Raw genomic sequence first — 20,719 nt, forward strand, 5'->3', positions numbered from 1 at the left:
CCATTCTGTGGCTTGCATTTTCTTTCCTTTTTTTCACTATTCTCCATTCTACCTTTTGTTTTATTTTTTAATTTATTTATTTTTAAGTTTATCTTTATTGTTGAAAGTATTACAAATGCCCCCCCTATTGATCCTCTCCACCCTGCACCCCTACCCCCAGGCCTTCAGCACACTGTTGTCTGTGTCCCTGGGTTATGCATATATGCATATCAGTTCTTAGGTTAATCTGTACCCCCCCCCCACCCACCCCTGCCTTCCCTCTGAGATTTGTCATTCTGTTCCGTGCTTCTATGTCTCTGGATCTATTTTGTTCATCGGTTTATTTTGTTCATTGGATTCCACATATGAGTGAGATCATGTGATTCTTGTCTTTCTCTGACAGGCTTATTTTGCTTAGCATAATACTCTCCAGGTCCCACTAAGTTGTCTCATAGGGTAAGGGATCCTTTTTTACAGCTGTGTAGTATTCAGTGATGTAGATGTCCACGAAGATGCTTGATATGATTTCGATCTTCTCGAACTTGTAAAGACTCCTAATATGTGGTCTGTCTTTGAGACTGTCCCATGTGCACCTGAGGAGAATGCATATTCTGCAGCTTTGGGGTGAAATATTCTGTATATGTCAAGTAAATCCATCTGATCTAGTGTATCATTTAGAGTCACTGTTTCCTTGTTGATTTTTTGTCTGGAAGATCTATCCAGTAAAGTCAATGGGGTGGTAAAGTCCCCTACTGTGACTGTATTGTTGTCAATCTCTCCCTTAAAGTCCTCCAGAAGGGTGTGTTTTTTTCTAGCCTGTGTGTCTTTTGTTCTAAGATAAGTCTCTTATAGACAGCATATATTTGGGTCTTCTTTTCTTATTCATTCAGCTATCCTATGTCTTTTGATTGAAGCATTTAATCCATTTATATTTAAGGTTATTGATAGGTACTTATCTATTGGCATATTATTGCTTTATGCCTATGTTTCTTATTCTCCCTATTTCAACTTCTTATTACAGCATTCCCTTTAATATTTCTTGCAATGCTGGTTTGGTGGTGATAAATTCCTTTAGACTTTTTCTGTCTGGAAAGCTTTTTATTTCACTATCTGTTTTGAATGATAGCCTTGCTGGATAGAATATTCTTGGTTTCAGATCCTTGTTTTGCATTACCTTGAATACTTCATGCCATTCCCTCTGGCCTGTAGAGTTTCTGATAAGAAATCAGCTGACAGTCTTATGGGAGCTTTGTAGGTAACAGATTGTTTTTCTCTTGCTGCAAAGAGATTCTCTCTTTGTCTTGAATTTTTGGCATTTTGATTATGATGTATCTGGGCATGGGCCTCTGGGTTCTTCTTGCTTGGGACTGTCTGTGCCTCCTGAACTTGTGTGACTTTTTCCTTGACTTCCCAGGTTAGGGAAGTTTTCTGCCATTATTTCTTCAAACAGTTTCTCTAACCCTTGCTTACATTTTACATCTTCCCTTGGGTACTCCTATGAAGTGGACATTACGTTTCATGTTGTCCCACAGCTCCTTTAAACTCTCCTCCTGTTTTAAAATTTTTTTTTCTTTTTGATTCTCTTATTGAGTGATTTTTTTTTTCTACCCTGTCTTCTAATTTGCTGATCCAGTCCTCAGCTTCTGCTAATCTCTGTTTATTCCTTCCAATTTAAAAAATATATATGTTTATTGATTTCAAAGAGAGGAAGGGAGAGGGAGGGAGGGTAGAGAGAAACATCAAAGTTGAGCGAGAGTCATTGATCGGCCACGTCCTACACCTCCCCCACCGGGGATTGAGCCCACAACCTGGGCGTGTACCCTGATCGGGAATCGAACCCCGATCTCCTGGGCCCTTGGCAGACACTCAACCACTGAGCCACGCCTGTCCGGGCCCAATTTTTTAAAATTTTATTTCTACTATGTCATTCTTAATTTCCTTCATAGTTTCTATATCTTTTTTCATGCTGTTGACCATATTTATGATCAGTATTCTGAACTCTGTATCTGATAGATTACTTATCTCCATTTCATTTAGTTCTTCTGGAGAATTCTTTTGTTCTTTCACTTGGGTCTTGTTTTTTGTCTCCCCATTTTGGCTGCCTGTTTGGATTTGTTTCTTATGTTTTAGGTAGATCTGCTAGGACTCCCAGTCTTTTGGATGGTCTGTGGTGCAGACCAATGTCAGACACTGTTTATTGACTGGCCTTGAGTACCCTGTTTGAAGCTTTCTGCACTCCACAGCTTGTGGTTCCCTCTGCTGAGGCTGAATGTGTTTGGACAGGACCAAGATGTGCACCAAGGTCTGCTTTTCCAAGCCCTAGGTCCAGAAGCAAATCATGCAAAAACTCAAAGCACCCAGAGGCTGATTGTTATTCAGTCTCTTAATGAGCCTCAGGCTGTAGAAACTCCACATGGTAAGGCAAGAGGTTTTCCAGCAGGGTAGGGCAATTGCTTGCCCCCAGTAAAGCTGCTTGAATGGTAAATGTCTGACTGAGAAAGATGTCCTCTGCTGTATGGGGGAATGACTCAGCACAGGAATCCAGATGGCTGTCCTCTAAGCTCTGACCCGCAAGCCAGCAGCCCTGGATTCTCCTCACACAGCTCTAGTCCATTCTGCCCTCCCGCTGTCAGAGCCCAAGATAAGTGGCTGCACACGACACTTTGTGCATTGGCCCCTTAAGAGGTTGCCTGCATTTCTAGCTGTCTCTCCCTGGCAGACAGAAACCCCACTGCTTTTCACAGCTAGATGTTATGTGGGCACCTTTGTCAGTTCTGGTGCTCTTGTCTGGGAAGCCCAGCTTGGGGTTTAGACCCCAGAGTTCTCAGTGGGAACCTCCCACAGCTGAAATATCCCTCTGGACCTTCAGCTGCTGCCTGTGGGAGCCCAGCCAGCCCTCTTGTGCCTCCATACTTCCTACCAGTCTGTGTGAAGTCTCCACTTTTTGTCCTTGGATATGAGGGTGCTCTCCTGCTTGTCTTCAGTTGCAGTTGATAATTCAGGATGGTTTTTCTCTATTTTAGTTGTAATTCCAGTTTGGTCTTGGGAGAGTGTCAGTGTAGCTTCCACTCAGTCCACCACCATCTTGGAATCTGGCTTGAATTTTCATTTTCGTGATGTTATCTTTTGTTCATTCAGGTATCCCCTTTATATGTATGCTACACCTTCTGTAGTCGTCCCTCCATCCTTAGATGTTTTGTTCTGGTCCTCCCTTCCCCCCAGTCTTTATTGTCTTTGCTTTTCAGTTTTCAAGGATTCTGTTGATAATGTCCTCTAACTCAAAGATTCTTTTCTCAGCTGTGTCTAGTCTTTTTTTTTTTTTTTTTTTTTAATATATCTTTATTGATTTCAGAGAGAGAGAGAGAGAGATAGAAACATCAATGATGAGAGAGTCATTGATCGAGCCTGCAACCTGGGTATGTGCCCCGATTGCCTGGATCCCAGGTCGAGGCTCAACCGCTGAGCCATGCCCGGCCGGGCTGTGTCTAGTCTTAATAAGCTGATCAAAGGCATTCTTCATTTGCATTACAGTATATTTTTTTAAATCTCTCGCATTTCCCATTATTTTTTCTTCTTAGGATTTCTATTTCTTTGCTTACATTGCCCCATCTGTTTTTGCAGGCTGTCTACTTTATCCATTTGAATCCTTAGGTTCCTCAAAAAAATTAAAAATAGAACTACCCTACAACCTAGCAGTTTCACTTCTGGGTATTTATTTGAAGAAAACTAAAACAATAACTCAAAAAAATACCTTCACCCCTGTGTCATTGCAGCATTGTTTACAATAGCCAAGATTGGAAGCAACCTAGTTGTCCATCAATAGAGGAATGGATAAAGAAGATGTGATGCACACACACACATACACACACAATGGAATATTACTCAAGATAAAAAAAGAATGAAATCTTGCTATTTGTGACAACATGGGTAGACCTAGAGAGTATTATGTTAATACTGACCAGCCATGCGATAACTTGTGTCTGCACTTCACTGCTCAGAATTTATTTTGGCTGTCTCTAGTTTTCTTCTTCGTTTATCCTTGCCTTTTTCTCAACTTGTCAGTCAGTATTTCCAGAGACATGACGAGCAATACATCTAATTCTTTCCATCTATCTTTTATTGTGGCAAAAGTTTTATAAAAGAGGCATTGCAGCAGAGAAGAACATTTGAGTGAATTATGTGCAGACACTGATTGGCCGAGTGACTTTGGTAGTCATTTGGAAGGTAGTACTTTGTCAGAAAATAGTAATGAGTCTGACATTAGGCCTTCATGAAGGCAAAAGAGAAATGTGATATTATCTAACAGTGAAAGTGATTCTGAAGAAGAATAGGCAGAAAAAGACATTTGACAAGCTTTGGAGGATTATACAAATATTTCAGGCTTAACTGTTCAGTTTGAAGATCCACAAAGTGTACATGAAGTAACCAGTTAATTTTTTTATAAGGATTTTTTTATTTCATTACTTCTCGAACCAATTTATACCACCAAATAGAAAAATACCACAAAACCTCTGCTAAAACTTCACCATGGACGGACATTACTTATATGGCTAAAAAGAAGTTTCTTGGTTTAATTATATTGATGGGACTAACAAAGAAGCCAGAATGGAAAAATTACTGGTCAGCTGATCCTTTACTTGAATCACCCATATTTCCAAAAACTATGACTAGAAAGAGGTTTGAGGAAATACTTACATTATTTCATCTGAACGATAATTTACTGACAACATGTAACTCAGACCATCTTTACAAAGTCAGACCTCTTTTGGATCACTTTATCTTGAAATTTAAATCTTTATATATACCAAAACAGCAGTTATCACTTGATGAAGCAATGATTCCATGGAGAGGACACATCAGATTCAAGACATATGATCTGACAAAAGTAATAAAATACGGAATTTTAGTAAGGATGCTTTGTGAGAGTGGGAGTGGCTATATTTGCAACTTCGAGATATATACGGGTGAAGGCAGAAACGTACAACAGGCTATATTATCCCTCTTTCGGCCTTTTCTTGGTTCTTGGCATCATGTTTACCAAGATAAGTACTACAACAGGATGTCTACAGCTCAATTATACTGAAGAACAAAACACTCGCCCGGCTGGGCGTGACTCAGCGGTTGAGCATCGACCTAGGATCCAGGCGATCCAGGCGATCGTGGTTCGATTCCCTGTGAGGGCACATGCCCGGGTTACTGGCTCCATCCCCAGTCGGGGGCATGCAGGAGGCAGCCAATCAATGACGACTCTCTCATCATTGATGTTTCTATCTCTCTCTCTCCCTCTCCTTTCCTCTCTCTGAAATCAATAAAGATATATTTAAAAAAACAAAACAAAACAAAACAATGGTCTGTGGAACAATAAGGGCAAACCATAGGTTGCCAAAACTACTAAAAGAAAAGTAGCCGGCCATATGGGTGAGTTCAGGCTCGAAATAGCTGGTCAGCAAGGTGTTAAGTGCAATTAGACAGAGAGAGAGAAATACTGTGATTTCACTTATATGTGGAATCTAAGAAACAAAACAAAATGAAATAGAAACAAACTTCTAGATTCAGAGAACAAACTGATGGTTGCCAAAGGGAGGGAGGGTGGGGTGGGGGGGCTGTTAGGAGGAAAAGTGAAGGGATTAAGCATTACAAGCTTCCAGTTATAAAATAAGCCACAGGGACATAATGTACAGCATAGGAATAAAGTCGATAATATTGTATTACTATGTACAGTGACAAGTGGTTACTGGATTTACTGTGGTGATCATTTTGTGTAGGGTATAAATATTGAATCACTATATTGTGCACCTAAATCTAATATAATGATGTATGTCAACTTACATTAAAAATGAATTTAAAAAGAAAGAATCCACAGAATATTAATCATAGTTTTAAATTCTTGGTCTGGTAATTCCAACATCCCTGCCATGTCTGGTTCTGATAATTGCTCTGTCTCTTCATTTGTGATTTTCCTTTTTGTATGCCTTGTAATTTTTTCTTGGTAACTGGATATTATGTACCAGGTTAAAAGAACTGCTGTAGATAGGCCTCAGTAATACGGTGGTGAGGTGTCTCAGTCTTTTAATGAGTATGTCCTCTGGATTGTGAACTTTTCACAGGAGTTTCTCAGTTTTTTTCTTTCCCTCCTGGGACATTCAGGCTGGAGTTGGGTACTGTATTTCCCTTCCCCCAGTTCTGTGAGGCTCTAATTACCCCAGCAGGTTAGGCTCTAGTTAACTTGTTTTCCCTGAGGGCAGGCCTTGTTAAGAACAGTCTTCTGGTTATTTCAAAAGATATAGCTGCATTTCTTTTGCATTTGAATATCCAGTTTTCTGAGCACAATTTGTTCAAAGGCTTTTTCAAATCCCATTGAATTGTCCTTATACTAGTACCAAACTGTCTTGATCACTGTAGATTTGTAGTATGTTTTGAAATTGAAAAGTGTGAATTGTGTAGTTAGTTATTTTTAGATTGTTTTGGCTATTCTTGGTCCAGTGAATTATTATATGAATTTTAGTATCAGTCTTTGCGTTGAAGAAGTTCCATTTCATTCTGTGACTGCTGGTCTTCACTTCAAGTGTGAGCTGTTAGTATTAAGGCTACCATGGCTCTGGAGAGCAGGGCAGGAACTAGGGTGAGTTAAAACATCACAGAGTTCATGTTTCTAATTGAGATTCAGCTGTTTTTCTTGAATAGAGATACTCCCTGACTTGCTGCAAGTCTTTGGTTATTTTCTAGATTCTGAAGAAGTTGATTCTTACAATTTTGACAATTTTCTTTTATTGAAGAAAGAATTTTGGGGGGTCCTGACTCTGCCATTTTCACTAATTTTCTTAGCTTATTTTTTAAAAATATATTTTTTTAGAAAGGGAGAGGGAGAAACATCAGTGTGAGAGCAGAACATCGATTGGCAGCCTCCTGCACCCCCCCCCCCCCCAAGGAATCAAGCCCAGTTGTGTGCGTGTGCCCTGACTGGAAGCAAACCAGCAACTTTTTGGTGCATGGGATGATACCCAACCAACTGAGCTACACCAGCCAGGGCTGTCCTTAGCTTATTTATTCTTAGCTTGTCCTTTGATTCTTTTCTTTACTCCCTTTTACTGATATTGTTAGATGAGGCTTTTTCTGGATTTCTTTATGTTTGAAATATGAGATACTGCCAAGGACATTCAATGCAGCAGTATTTACAGTACCAAAAGAGTGGAAAAACCCAAGTGTCCTAAACTAAGAAAATAGTTTTATAAAAAATGACTCATCTCTATATCCATATGATGGGACATTATGCAGATACTAACAGTCATACATTTGGAGATTATTTTATGACATAGGAAAATGTTTATGATATAGATGGGGGAAAAACAGTATAAAATACAGTATATTTAAATTTTTGAAAATAAGTTTTGTAAAGAAATATGCACATGTATGCATCAAAATCCTGGAAGGAGCTGTTTCAAAGTGGTAGCATTTATTATCTGGGTGGTAAATTTTGTGAGTAAAAAGTCTTTGTTCTATACATTATGTACCTTAAGGTTATATTATTTAATTTATGTGACACTCCTGTCCATAATACTGTTTTCACTCATGAGAGTTCAATTAAAAATTATGTAGCTGTTGAGTTTTGTGGATTTAACATACTCTTAATAAATATAAATTGAAGAGATGCTATAAGAACATGCTAATAATAATCCTGGCATTGGGGCTAACAGAATATATATGAGCTATTTTAATCCCCAGAATCTAGTCTATACAAAGGAGTTTTGTTTTATTGAGGTGTAATAGGGTGAATTATTAGGCAGATGAATACCTGTAGTCTCATTTATTAGCATTTTTGTGTCTTTTTTTTCAGGCGCATATTAAATTTCCTATTGACTACCCATATTCACCACCTACCTTCAGATTCTTGACCAAAATGTGGCACCCCAACATTTATGAGGTAAGAGACATCTATCATAAATTTCTCTGAAGATTTGTTTTTTAGGTACAGTTCTTTAAAATAGCCTTTATAATCTCAGTATACTGTGGTGGTAGTTAATACTATAGCCACAAAGGACTATTTATGGTTTCTCAGTTAGCAATCTCTAGTTTGTTCAAAATTGATAATAGTTTTATAATACCAATTTATATTATAGTTATTTTAAGATTAAGGCTTTAAACCTTTGCTAATTGCTAAGATTATAATGTATATGTGTTAACATTAGCATTTTTTAAAGTTAGTAGATAAAGTCATACAAATTTATTTGTGTACCTGTCCTCTAGCTTCACAGCAAGGGTCACCTGTTGCTATGAACAAAGATTCAACTTTTTGGGGGGATTTATCCTACTATATTTGGACTGCCCTCCTTTCAGGAGTTGCTGTAGAGCAATTGAGAGCCCCTTTTGGAATAAATCCAAGGTGAGGTTCCTTTACTGAACAAGGTCCACATGCCTGGGGAAATCATTTCTAGTTTTGTGGATGAAATTTACTTAGCTTTGTGCTAATCTGGAAGGATGCTAGAATGATGCATTATGTTTCTCAGAATAATAGATGAAGGCCCACTAAATATCCTTTGAGTTCACTTCTTTACCATTCTGTAATTTTTTTCATTGCAGTAGGGCTCTGGAGTTGTGTCATTTTATTATACCTATGACCCAAGCATTAAATTTGCTTTTTAAAATTTGCAGCCTTAGTCATATAGTCCCTTTTTTGGCCTGGTGGATATTGGGAAGCACTTTTGCTCCAGAAATAGCTACATACCCTTTAAAATGCTTGTAGGTGAGAAATGGAGAGCTTACTTTAGGGTCCTGAATTTGGATCTCAGTCTGCATAAATTTGCATGCTGGAATAGCTTTACTGTTTTTCACAACCTGCTTTTTCTATAAGGCATTATCTGAAGTATTCTTTGTTTCTTAAAACAGGACAAACAGGTGCTCAAAGAGTGATATGCAGTCACATTTTCAGAAATAAAGTTCCTAGAATATTGTTTTCTTTAATATCTTCAGTATTTGACATAACCATAATACAAACAACAGTGAATATCTTATACTACTCTGTATAACAAAGTCATCCTATTGTAGAAGGGAGAGTATAGAAATAATTCAGTTTCATAAGTTCAAACTGAGTTCAGTACACATAGAAACATTTTTGTGTTCCTGTCCATTTAATAATCAAAAGTTCTTGCCTTCCAAACTATGTAGTATATATAGATTTTAGATAGCAGGAGAGAATTGAGAAGACTCCAGCTTTTGTCTTGCTATTAAGAACTAATTCACATTAAAGTCATACACTCACTTGTTTCCATCTGTTTTCTAATTCTCAAACTCCTCTCAAAAAAAAAACAGCCCTGGCTGGTGTTCTCAGTGGTTAGAGCGTCGGCCCACACACTGAAAGGTCTCGCGTTTGATTCTGGTCAAGGGCATGTACGTGGGTTGCAGGTTTGATCTCTGGCCCCAGTTGGGGCCCTTGCAGGAGGCAACCAATTGATGTTTTTCTCTAACATCAATGTTTCTCTCTTTCTCTTTCTCTCTTTGTCTCTCTATCCCCCTCCACTCTCTCTAAAAATCAATAGAAAAAATATCCTCGGGTGAGGATTAAAAAAAAAAGAAACGAAACAGAAACCAGTAAAGGATTCAGAGCTCTGAAGTAAGAAAGTGTAGGTAGATAAACTCCCCTTTCCACTGTTTTTGTTGTTGTTTTTTGACTACTTAGATATAGGCTACTTAGTTCTGTATTGTAAGAGTTAGAATTGGGTCATTTAAAAACAATTTTTCATATTTATAATAAAAATGTTAACAATAAAATAATGAATGCATATCTTATAAATATTCAGTTTTCCATGCCACAAATGTTTTGTTTTAAAAGAACTCATAGCCCTGGCCAGGTGAGGTGGCTCAGTTGGTTGGAGCGTTGTCCCGTACACCAAAAGGTTATAGGTTTGATTCCCACTCAGTGCATTTACCTAAGTTGTGGGTTTGATCCCACAGTTGGGGTGCATACGGGAGGCAACAGATATCGATGTTTCTCTCTCGCATTGATGTTTTCCTTCATTCCTCCCTCCTTCCCTCCCTCTCCCTTCCTGTCTCTCTAAAATCAATAAACATGTCCTTAGGTGAGAGTAAAAAAAGAGGCGATAAGTCATAGTTAGCAATTACATTTGATGTAGTCAAAGGGATCCTAAGAGACTCTTCTCGCATTAAATTACCCTTTTTGCATTCTGGAAATGGTATCAGAATTGAACTTCCTGTGATTCTAGAGATCGTTGGGACTCATGGTTCTTGGCCAGAAAGGTATTCTTGGAAGTTACTATCTACTCACCCACCTGACCCACCTGTGCTAGAAACACAGTGGATCTGGATGTCAACTGCTCTAGTCACCAAAGTACTACAGAGTTACTTATAACGGGACGAAAGGGTTGAACAATGACAATAACAAAAACAAAAAAAAAACAAAAACAAATGCCTACTTAAATTTTAAAATATGGAAACTGATGAAGAGTTTTTGGTATATTAACTTGAGCACTAAAAATAAATATTATAGACTATTATTGACTAAAATATAGTTTATTATGTTGTTTAAAAAAATCACAGGATCTTTTGTTACAGTTTTACATCTACATCCACATTACTACAGCATAAAAAGTTAAAAATACTGCTGTTATACGAGCAGATTTAATTATTTTAGCATTTTTTTATCATTGCCATGTTTGTGAAATTTATAAATATCAAGGGAAACTTGGAGAACAAAAGAAATTTAATATGAACTTGTCATCAGTGACTGTACTGCACAATCTATTCCTTTCTGCTTTTTTGTAATATGTTGAGTGAAAGAAAAAATAGTTTCCTTGTTATGTGTTGTGTGCTCAGAAGTAGACAACCACCGAGAAACCCCATTTGCTTCACAAACCATGTTAATACATGAGGTTTTCGTGTACATTTTCTTCACTACAAATGTGACAGTTATAGCAACTCAATCTCACTGCTCTTCAGTATTATTAAAAAATTTTAGCCCTGGCCAGTGTGGCTCATTTGGTTGAGCATCGTGCCATGCACTGAGAGTTTGCTGGTTCCATTCTGGGTCAGGGCACATGCCTGGGTTGCAGGCTCTATCCCCAGTAGGGGGCGTGGAAGAGGCAGTTGATTCATGTTTCTCTCATCGATGTTTCTCTCTTACTCTCCCTTCCTCTCTAAAGTCAGTAGAAACATATTCAGAATTTTTTTCAATAGTACTTATTGGAAAAAATTTTTTTACAGTTAGGTTCACCATAAGATTGAGTGAAAGTACACAGAAATATTTAACATTTCATCCTATTAGCACTAGTGAGTTGCAGAACATAGTATGGAGCTTTATTTTTTTAAATAATAAAGATTTTGAGTGTTTTTTGAAGGAGTATACAAATGATTTTTTCTGTACAGTGTTCGCAGATAAATGCAACTAATGCATCCATTAAAAGAAAGGTTACGGTAAGATGTTATATTTTAGGCTACTTGGTAGCCAGTAGGAAAATATTTTGCTATTTCAATTAAGGTTCTAGTTCTGAAGAGCTATTTTTGATTCTAGACCCAGATGGTTCTCAAAACACTAATCTCTATAGCGACCAACATTGTAAGGATGTACCAGTTTGACTACTATTCCACTATCATTAGGGTATGGTATTTCTAAATGTTGTTTTAATAATGACTAAAAATAGACTCTACATGTTGTCTTTTTTAAAAATATGTTTTTATCGATTTCAGAGAGAGCAAAGGAGAGGGAGAGATAGAAACATCAATGATGAGAGGATCATTGATCAACTGCCTCCTGCATGCCTCCTGCTGGGCATTGAGCCCAAAACCCGGGCATGTGCCCTGGCAGGGAATCAAACAGAAATCTCCTGGATCGTAGGCTGATGCTCAACCGCTTAGCCTCACCGGCTGGGCTCTACATGTCTTAGTCAGCTCAGACTACCATAACAAAATACCATAGGCGAGGTGGCTTAAACAACAGACATTTATTTTCTCATAGTTCAGGAAGCTAGAAGTCTAAGATCAGGGTGCCAGCATGATTGGTTTTTGGTGATGACTTTCTTCCTGGCTTATCTCTATGTCCTTATGTGGCTTGAAGAGAGCGAGAGAGAGAGAGAGAGAGCGCTAGCTCTCTGGTGTCTCTTAGAAGTTTTTAAAAAGGTTGTTGCCAGGTCTGAGAACCATTGCTCTTTGGAATAATAAAATTTAGGCTTTGTAAATGGCAACTAGCCTAATTACACAGTTTATGAGCTTTCTGGTTATTTAGATGGATGATAGGCCATTGGGAGTAAAATGGATAAGACCCATAGTCAGCTTTTCAAAAACCGAAAGAACTGGGTGTAGCAAAAGGTCCTGTATAATAAATCCATAATTATAAAATACATTTTTAAATTACACCAAAAAGACCAGGTAAAAGTAAGAATACTGTATTTGTCGGGGTTCTCCAGAGTAACAGAACCAATAGGATATAGAGAGAGATATATGAGGAGATTTATTAAAGGAATTGGCTCACATGGTTATGAAGCCTGAGAAATTCTACAGTCTGCCCTCTGTAGGCTGTGGAACCAGGAAAGTTGAACGTATAACTTAATCTCAATCCAAAGGCCTCAGAACCAGGGGAAGCCAGTAGTGTAACTCCCAGTCTAATGCCAAAGGCCCAATACTCGGGGAGCTGCTTGTGTTCAGTATCAGAGTTCCAAGGCTGGAAAACCAGGAGTTCTGATGTCCCAGCTGAAGAAGAGAGAAAGAATTTGTTCTACCTCCTGTTTGTTCTGTTCGCACCCTCAATGGATTGGATGATTCCTGCCACCTTGGTGAGGGCAGATCTTCTTTACTCAATGTACTGATTCAAACACTAAATCTCTTTCATAAATACCCTCACAGACACACCCAGAAACATCTGTTTTACCAGCTTTCTGAGCATCCCTTAGCCCAGTCAAGTTGACATATAAAATTAACCTTCACAGATACCTCTTTTTCTACTATTTTTCTCTGCCATTCACATTTACAGCCTTTCTGTATTCTGTGTACATTATGTTCACAGGGATGTAATTTAACTGGAAGTACATTTGAATCCTTGAAATAGCAAGATGTTTTATAATAAGGGTTTATTCCCTTCTTATTTGATGACAAAATTTTTTCAGGTGATATAACAAATGGTAGCTTAGCTGGTTCTGCTTCAGCTCCTTTGATCATCCAATGTACATTTCTTTCTCATTGTTATTATTGTCTTTGTTTAGTGGAATTATCTCACACAACTTGTGTGTGGTATTTCTTTGATTTCCCTGAGAATTTATTTTAATGGTTATTCTACCCAGGAATTAAATAATGAAGCCAAAAAAATCACATTAGAATTGATTACAAAGTTGTAATAATGCATTCTCTGATCTTTCAAGCCTAGGACAAACTGTTTAACTTCATTATTTTAGTCATTTCATATAAATTTTATTTTTTGCTTTAAATTGAATTTATTGGGGTGACACTGTTTAACAAAATTATACAGGTTTCAGGTGCACAATTCTATACAACATCATCTGTACACTGTATTGTGTGTTCACCACACCAAGTCAAGTCTAGGTCTATCAATATTTATCCCCTCCTATCCCCTCCTCCACCTCCCTGTACCTCCCTCCCATCTCCCCTGGCAATCACCACACTGTTGTCCTTGTCCATGAGTTTTTTCTTTTTTGCTCATAATTTTTTTTTAATCCTCACCCAAGGATATTTTTTCCATTGCTTTGCAGAGAGAGTAGAGGGGGGGTGGGGGGGGTGGAGAGATCAGTGTGAGAGAGAGACATAGATTGGCTGCCCCTGCCCCCCACCCCCACCCCACCCCCCACCGCACACACCAGGACCGGGGCCAGAGATTGAGCCTGCAACTGAGGTACGTGCCTTCGGCCAGAATTGAACCTGGGACTCTTCAGTCCAAAGGCTGACTCTCTAACCACTGAGCCAGACCAGCTAGGGCCTAAGTGTTTTTATCATGAAAAAGTTTTGGGTTTTGTCAAATACTTCATCTGCATCACTAGAGATGCCCTTCTTTTAATATGTAGCTTCTAAATACAAATCTGTTATGTCATTCCACTGCTCAGAAATTTTATTTATATTAAACTGTGAACAAAGTAACACACTCCTCTGGCCTAATTTTTATGCTCTATTTTTTATTCAAACTAGGTTCTTCACTACTTTGGATGTAGAATAATGTTTCTTCAGAAAAGTCCACTCCTACTCTCAGGAATTTGTGATGTATTAGGTTACATGTTAAAGAGGAATCAAAGTAGCTAATCAGCTGTCCTTAAAATAAGGAGATTATTCTGGATTATCCAGGTAGGCCCAGTGTAAACACAAGGGTCCTTTAAGGTGGACGAGGTAGGCAGAAAATAAGGGTGAGGGAAGATGTGACTTTGAAAGTCCCATAGAAATAAAACAATGCTTGCTTTGAGGATTAGAGGAAGGAGGCCAAGAACAAAGGAATGTGGTGGCTTTTAGAAAGTAGAAAGGACAAGAAAAGGGATTCTGATGCCTCCAAGAAGGAATGCATTGCTGCTGATAGATTGACTTTAGCCTTGTGAAAGCAGTGTCAGACTTTGACTTACAAAACTGTAGAATAATAAATTTGTGTTGCTTTAAGCCACTGAATTTGTGGTAATTTGTTACAGTAGCAGTACAAAACAAATAAACTACTCAAGCATATTTTATCTGATCATTTGTGATGTTGGTTTATTTCTCCAGGCAAACTCATGTCTAAATTTCCCTTGGGCTGTTAAAAATTGTACTCATTATTCAAGGCCCATGTCAAAAGTTCCTCAAAAACTAAGCCTTTCATTCTTCCACACCACCTCTTAGGAATTTGCTGTCCAAATATACCTAGTTTCTCTCTTCTGATTTCTGTCATGTTTTTTGACCTTTCTTATGACAACTAACAATAACAGAGTTTTAGAATATATTATTTGGTATTGATTCTATTCTTTTAAAAATGTTCTGTTATCTTGATATGGTTGTGAATTTTTATGTCTCTAAATTTGGGTTGTATATATAAGAATTTTCATATTATATTGTTATACCTTTAATTTCTTAAAATTTTGAATCTTATCTTTCATTTTAAACCAAGAGATAGGTGACTATATCTAACTCAATCTTGTCTTTTCTATTGTCTTGTCTGTTTTTGCATACGGTAAGCAGTACATGTGTTTGACTTAAACTAAGTGTACCTGTGGATTAGGTCCTGTAATTTAAATTTATAAACCAAAATATTAAAACTGTGGTGGTGAGTTCTGTCCCACCACTCAATATTGAGTTAAAATTAAGTTGTTGTGGGGCGTATTTTCAGTTTATATATACCATACTTATTAAAACCAGTGATTGATACTAAAAGTGATTATAGCATCTCTATGCAGATTTGAAGCAAGGACAGACTTTTTGTTTTGTTTCTTTTTATGTACTTTAGGTACAGTTGTGTCTGAAAATAGAAATATTTAGTTGTTTCCCAAGATTCTTGAATCTTGGTTTATCATGTTTGTCTATTTCTATTTTAAAATGATTTTTTTAGAAGGATGATATTACAGACATACAATGTTTTGTTTTTTTAATATTTTATTTATTGATTTTAGAGAGAAGAAGGGGGAGAGAGATAGAAAAATCAAGGACTAGAGAGCCATTGATCGGCTGCCTCCTGCATGCCCCCTGCCAGGGGTTGGGCCTGCAGCTCAGGCATGTGCCCTGACTGGGGATTGAACCGCCATCTCCTGGATCATAGGTTGATGCTCAACCACTGAGCCACGCCAGCTTGGCCAGGGTTTCTTTTTTAACTAAGAAATACATCTTGGAGATGGGTTAAAATGAATATTTATAATATTAAAAATGTTTTAATTTTTTAACATTGATTCCAAATGTGAAGAAGAAGCAGAATTGATTTCTCCTCTAATGATAAGAAAACAAGTTTTGGAGGAGTAAAAGAAATTTCAGCAGAATTGATGTCCCTTTTTTATGTCATATTTTTGAGTTCTGAATGTGGTTTGTATCTTGTAGAATGGAGATGTATGCATTTCAATTCTTCATCCGCCTGTAGATGACCCACAGAGTGGTGAACTGCCCTCCGAAAGGTGGAATCCTACTCAGAATGTCAGGTAAGGGGTTAATAAAAAAATAATCTTTATTAGGTGGTTCTTAAGATTGGATATTCTCATTAGTGTTAATATTATTATTTTTAAAATACCTTTATTGACTTCAGAGAGAGGAAGGGAGAGGGAGAAATAGAAACATCAATGATGAGTCATTTATCGGCTGCCTCCTGCACGCCCCCTACCAGGGATCGAGCCCACAGCCAGGGCATGTGCCCTGACTGTAGAGCTACGCCTGCTGGGCTGGATATTATTTTTTAAGTACAAAAGAATCCTTTTATATTTGGTTATTTTGTCGTCTTCTAGAGCTTTAAGTAGTATGTATTCATCATTTTGAAGAGTTGTATTTATGGACCAGTAATGCACATATTACCCATTTCTCTATATTCATGTGGGAAGAAATTTTCTAGTCTGAATCCTTCCTCTTACATTATCTTAAGTTTCATCTGCGTCTTGGATCTCATGACTTCCATGTTTGGGATTCTTACTACTTTTTGCAGAAAAGTCTTACATTTTATGAACTGAAAATTGAAAATTGGCTTTACATGCTACTTTAAAAAAAATGTTTTTTAAAGATTTTATATTGATTTTTAGACAGAGGAAGGAAGAGGGAGAGAGAGAGACAGAAAAATGGATGTGAGAGCAAAACAACAATCAGCCCTAGCTGGTTTTCTCAGTGGTTAGAGCATCCACCCGTGGACTGAAGGGTCTGGATTCCATTCCAGTCAAGGGCATGTACCTCGGTTGCAGGCTCCATCCTGACCCCAGTCAGGGCGAGTGTGGGAGGCAACCAATCAATGTGTCTCTCTCACATCCATGTTTCTCTCTCTCCACCTTCCACTCTCTCTGAAAAACAATGGAAAAATATCCTCAGGTAAGGATTTAAAAAAAAACACACACAAAAAACATCAGTCGCTGCTTCCTGTACACACTCTACTGGGGGATTGAGCCCACAACCCAGTCATGTGCCCTGATGTAACTGGTGCACAGGATGTGGCTCAGAGGTTGAACATCAACCTATAATTGAGCTTCGATTCCCAGTCAGGGCACATGCCCAGATTGCGGACTCTATCCCCAGTAAGGGGCGTGCAGGAAGCAGCCAATCAGTGACTCTCTCATCATTGATGTTTCTGTCTCCCTCTCCCTTCCTCTCTGAAATCAATAAGGGCATTTTTTAAAAAAATTTTAAAAAAATAAAAGAGCTTCCATTATCCTTTTTGTTTGTTTGTTTTATATATAGGGTGTCTCTAAAAAATGTATACATGCACTTTGAATAATTATAAAAGGTAGTGTTTACCCAGACACATTCCATTTTCCAATTTAGCTTTAAGCAGTTAAAGTGTGTATACATTTTGGGGGGACACCCTGTGTATGAGGATGTTTCTTATGATTTGGAACGCTTGTTATATTTCTTGCGATTATCTATTGATCGATGTATTGATCCATCTATCTAGATGGATATTTAGTCATCTGTTCCTTTAATAGTGCTCTGTATGTGTAGTTTGATCACATAACCCTTAAAAGAATTTTGAAAAACTGTATATTGTTTCATGTTTTTAAGTGCAACTTTTTAAAAATATATGTATTTTTTTATTGATTTCAGAGGGAGGGAGAGATAGAAACATCAGTGATGAGAGTGAGTCACTGATCAGCTGCCTCCCCCATTACCCCTGCTGGGGATTGAGCCCGAAACCCGGGCATGTGCCCTGACCAGGAATCAAACTGCGATCTCCTGGATTGTAGGTCGATGCTCAACCGCTAAGCCATGCTGGCTGGGCTAAGTGCAGATTTTTACATCACAAATTTAAATAGTTAAAAAATACAGTTTTTTCCTCTTTTATTTTTCATTTTATTACCTTAGGTTTATCCTAATACTTGAAATTTTTTTGTTTGATATTCCTATATTATTTATCCTATATTTTTCTGCAACAAAAATCAGTAATAAATGTTCCTTAATTACTTGTGACAGTAAGGCCTAGTTAAGTTTATTTCTGTATTGAATTATTTTACTAATATACAGTTGATTAAAAGCAATACAAGTTTATTATACTTCTGATATATGTTTACTTTTTAGATTTAATAATTATTAGAAATGCATTTTTTCATCAGATCGATAGACATTTATTTTCAGTTTGTTTATGTGTCCAGGAATAATTTATTTTATTGCTAGAATGAAGCAGAATACAGCTTCAATTTTATATACATATATGTATGACTAATATACATTATATACTAATATGAAGATTAGATACAATGAGTAAGAAACCTTACTTCTTCCATATGATAATGGAATAAATAGAGTGGTCAAACCAAGTCCTTTTAATTCCTGAGTTATTTGGCAAAAATCATATAATGACCTATTGTCAGTCTTTTTTAAAAAATAAGTTTTATTGAGATATAATTTCCATACCACACAATTCTCTGATTTTAAGTGTACAATTCACAGGTTTTTAATATACTCACAGCATTACCATGATCAATTTTATTTTATTTTTATTTATTTAATTTTTAAAATTTATCTTTATTGTTGAAAGAATTACAGGTGTCCCATTTTTACCCCTCAGTTGACCCCCTCCACCTCACTTCCACCCCCTCCCCAGGCCTTCACCCCGTTATTGTCTGTGCCCATGGGTTATGCACATATGCATATAACTTCTTTGGTTAATATCTTCCCATCCTCTCATTGTTTATGTTTCTCTCTCTCTCTCTCTCTCTCTCTCCCTTCCTCTCTCTGAAATCAATAAAAATATATTTTAAAATATATATATATATCTTGGGGAATTTGCAGATTTAGAGGGCCAACTGTATGCATTCATTGTTCTACACCACTTTATACAAAAGACTTGACCATCCACAGATTTCAGTATCTGCAGGTGGGGTTCCTGGAACCAATCCTTTGTGGATACTGAGGGACACATGTAGTTAAGTTTTGGGAGAGTCAAAAGTTATATGCGGATTTTGACTGTACAGGGATCAGTGCCTCTAACCCCTGTGTTGTTCAAGCGGTCAGCTGTACATTTTCATTACGTCATATCAAGGGTACATACTATCAACATGATGCTAACATTCATTACCTTACTGAGACTGTTTTTAGGATTTCTCCACTGTAAAGTTACTCTTTCCCCCTTTCCATTCTGTACTCTTTGGAATGAAGGTAGTAATAAGTGCATCCCATACTTTAAGGAATGAGGAAATTATATCTTCTAGAGGTTGGGATATATGTATAAATTGTTTCAGATTCTTCTGCACAGGAGATTGATCCCTCATTTACCTATTGATTAAATCATTTTGTTGATCATTTTTAATTATCTGAAAGCTAGTAACTCGATTAGGATCTTTACTTTTGTCAAAAGTAGAGAATTGAAAGCTTCTGACTAGCATCAGGATTTCTTACCCAGTTCTTACTGAGCTATTTCCCACATTGTGAGACATGTATACCAAAGGGCCTGTCTGTTCAAGACATATCAAATAACTTGATTATGCTCATTACTCATTCCTTTAAGTACCTTGTTCAATGTAATATACTTATAAAAGGCTGAGAAAATAGATACATAGGGTGGGGCAATAGTAGGTTTACAGTTGTGAGTACCGGAAACAGTTTATTCTTGTATTATTATTTATTAATATTGTATTATTTTCCATATAAACAATTGTAAATCTACTTTCCCCACCCCTGCATTTTAATCTGAGACCCTCCTTCCTACCATGTGTTCTCAGGAACATGTCAGTCAGCAATGGCAGCTTCAGGCTGCTCAATAGGAATTGTTATATTTGTTAGTTGCTTTACCAGCATAAACAAACACTTTTTGTAGTATGTGACCCATTAAGCTACCACATTTTTGTATATGATTTTTTTTTGCCACAATGCCTTTAAATTCTTCTCCCATCTTGAAAATATGTATTGAGGACTGAGTTTTAACTTTGGAAATAGTGTAAATAAGACATTCAAAGAACCCAGGTTAACTAGAAGGGACAGGCACTCAGCTTTACCTCTCCATACATGATTTCCATCAGATTATGCTAGGTCTGTAAAACCTAAGAATCTCAGTGACCATAGCTCCCTCCCTGCATCTCCATCTATGTATGTGAATGTGTATGTTTTTAAGAGCCAAGTAAATATAGGTTTTTAAGAATGAACCCTTTCTATCTCTCTCAAATGCTGCTTGGGGGGTATGTGTATACACTGGAGGAAAAATGCCAATCTTTAATTCTGCAAAGTTCTAAACTTTTCCTGCTATTTCCAGAAAGACCCGTAAGTCAGATCTTATTTTGTTGTTTGTGTTAGGGCCAGCTTTCTGCCCTGCCTGCCAGAGTACTTGTGGTGACATAGCAACAGAGAAAGGACAGAGCCATCTCATTGACTACTGTCTTTCTTGAAAAGGAGCAAATACAGTATTACCCATGGGGTCATAGATGTCTAATTTTGATGCTCTGTCTCCCTTAAATGCTTCTGTAGTTTTGTGTATAATACATGTCTTAGTACTATAGAACTTCACAACTTGCGAGTTTGCTGTTTGCCTCTGTGTGTGTGTGTGTGTGTGTGTGTGTGTGTGTGTGTGTGTGTGTGTGTGTGTTAATGTAATTACTTGGCCTTCATTTTCTTTGGGTGTTTCCCCCCCCACCCACCCACCCAATGGTATTTTTTCCATTGCTTT

The 20,719-nt window shown here is 37.4% G+C and overlaps 1 protein-coding gene across 1 annotated transcript in view; it reads left to right on the forward strand.

Moving 5' to 3' along the window:
- Positions 1 to 20,719, forward strand: part of UBE2R2 (ubiquitin conjugating enzyme E2 R2) — an 80,273-nt gene that overhangs the window by 50,199 nt on the left and 9,355 nt on the right. Inside the window, exons 2-3 of the mRNA XM_016222835.2 lie at positions 7,814 to 7,900; positions 15,973 to 16,070. Coding sequence (XP_016078321.1) covers positions 7,814 to 7,900; positions 15,973 to 16,070 — 185 coding nt within the window. The remainder of the gene's footprint in view (positions 1 to 7,813; positions 7,901 to 15,972; positions 16,071 to 20,719) is intronic.

This window comes from Miniopterus natalensis, chromosome 12, assembly GCF_054644295.1.
Source record: "Miniopterus natalensis isolate mMinNat1 chromosome 12, mMinNat1.hap1, whole genome shotgun sequence".
Classification (NCBI taxonomy): domain Eukaryota; kingdom Metazoa; phylum Chordata; class Mammalia; order Chiroptera; family Miniopteridae; genus Miniopterus; species Miniopterus natalensis.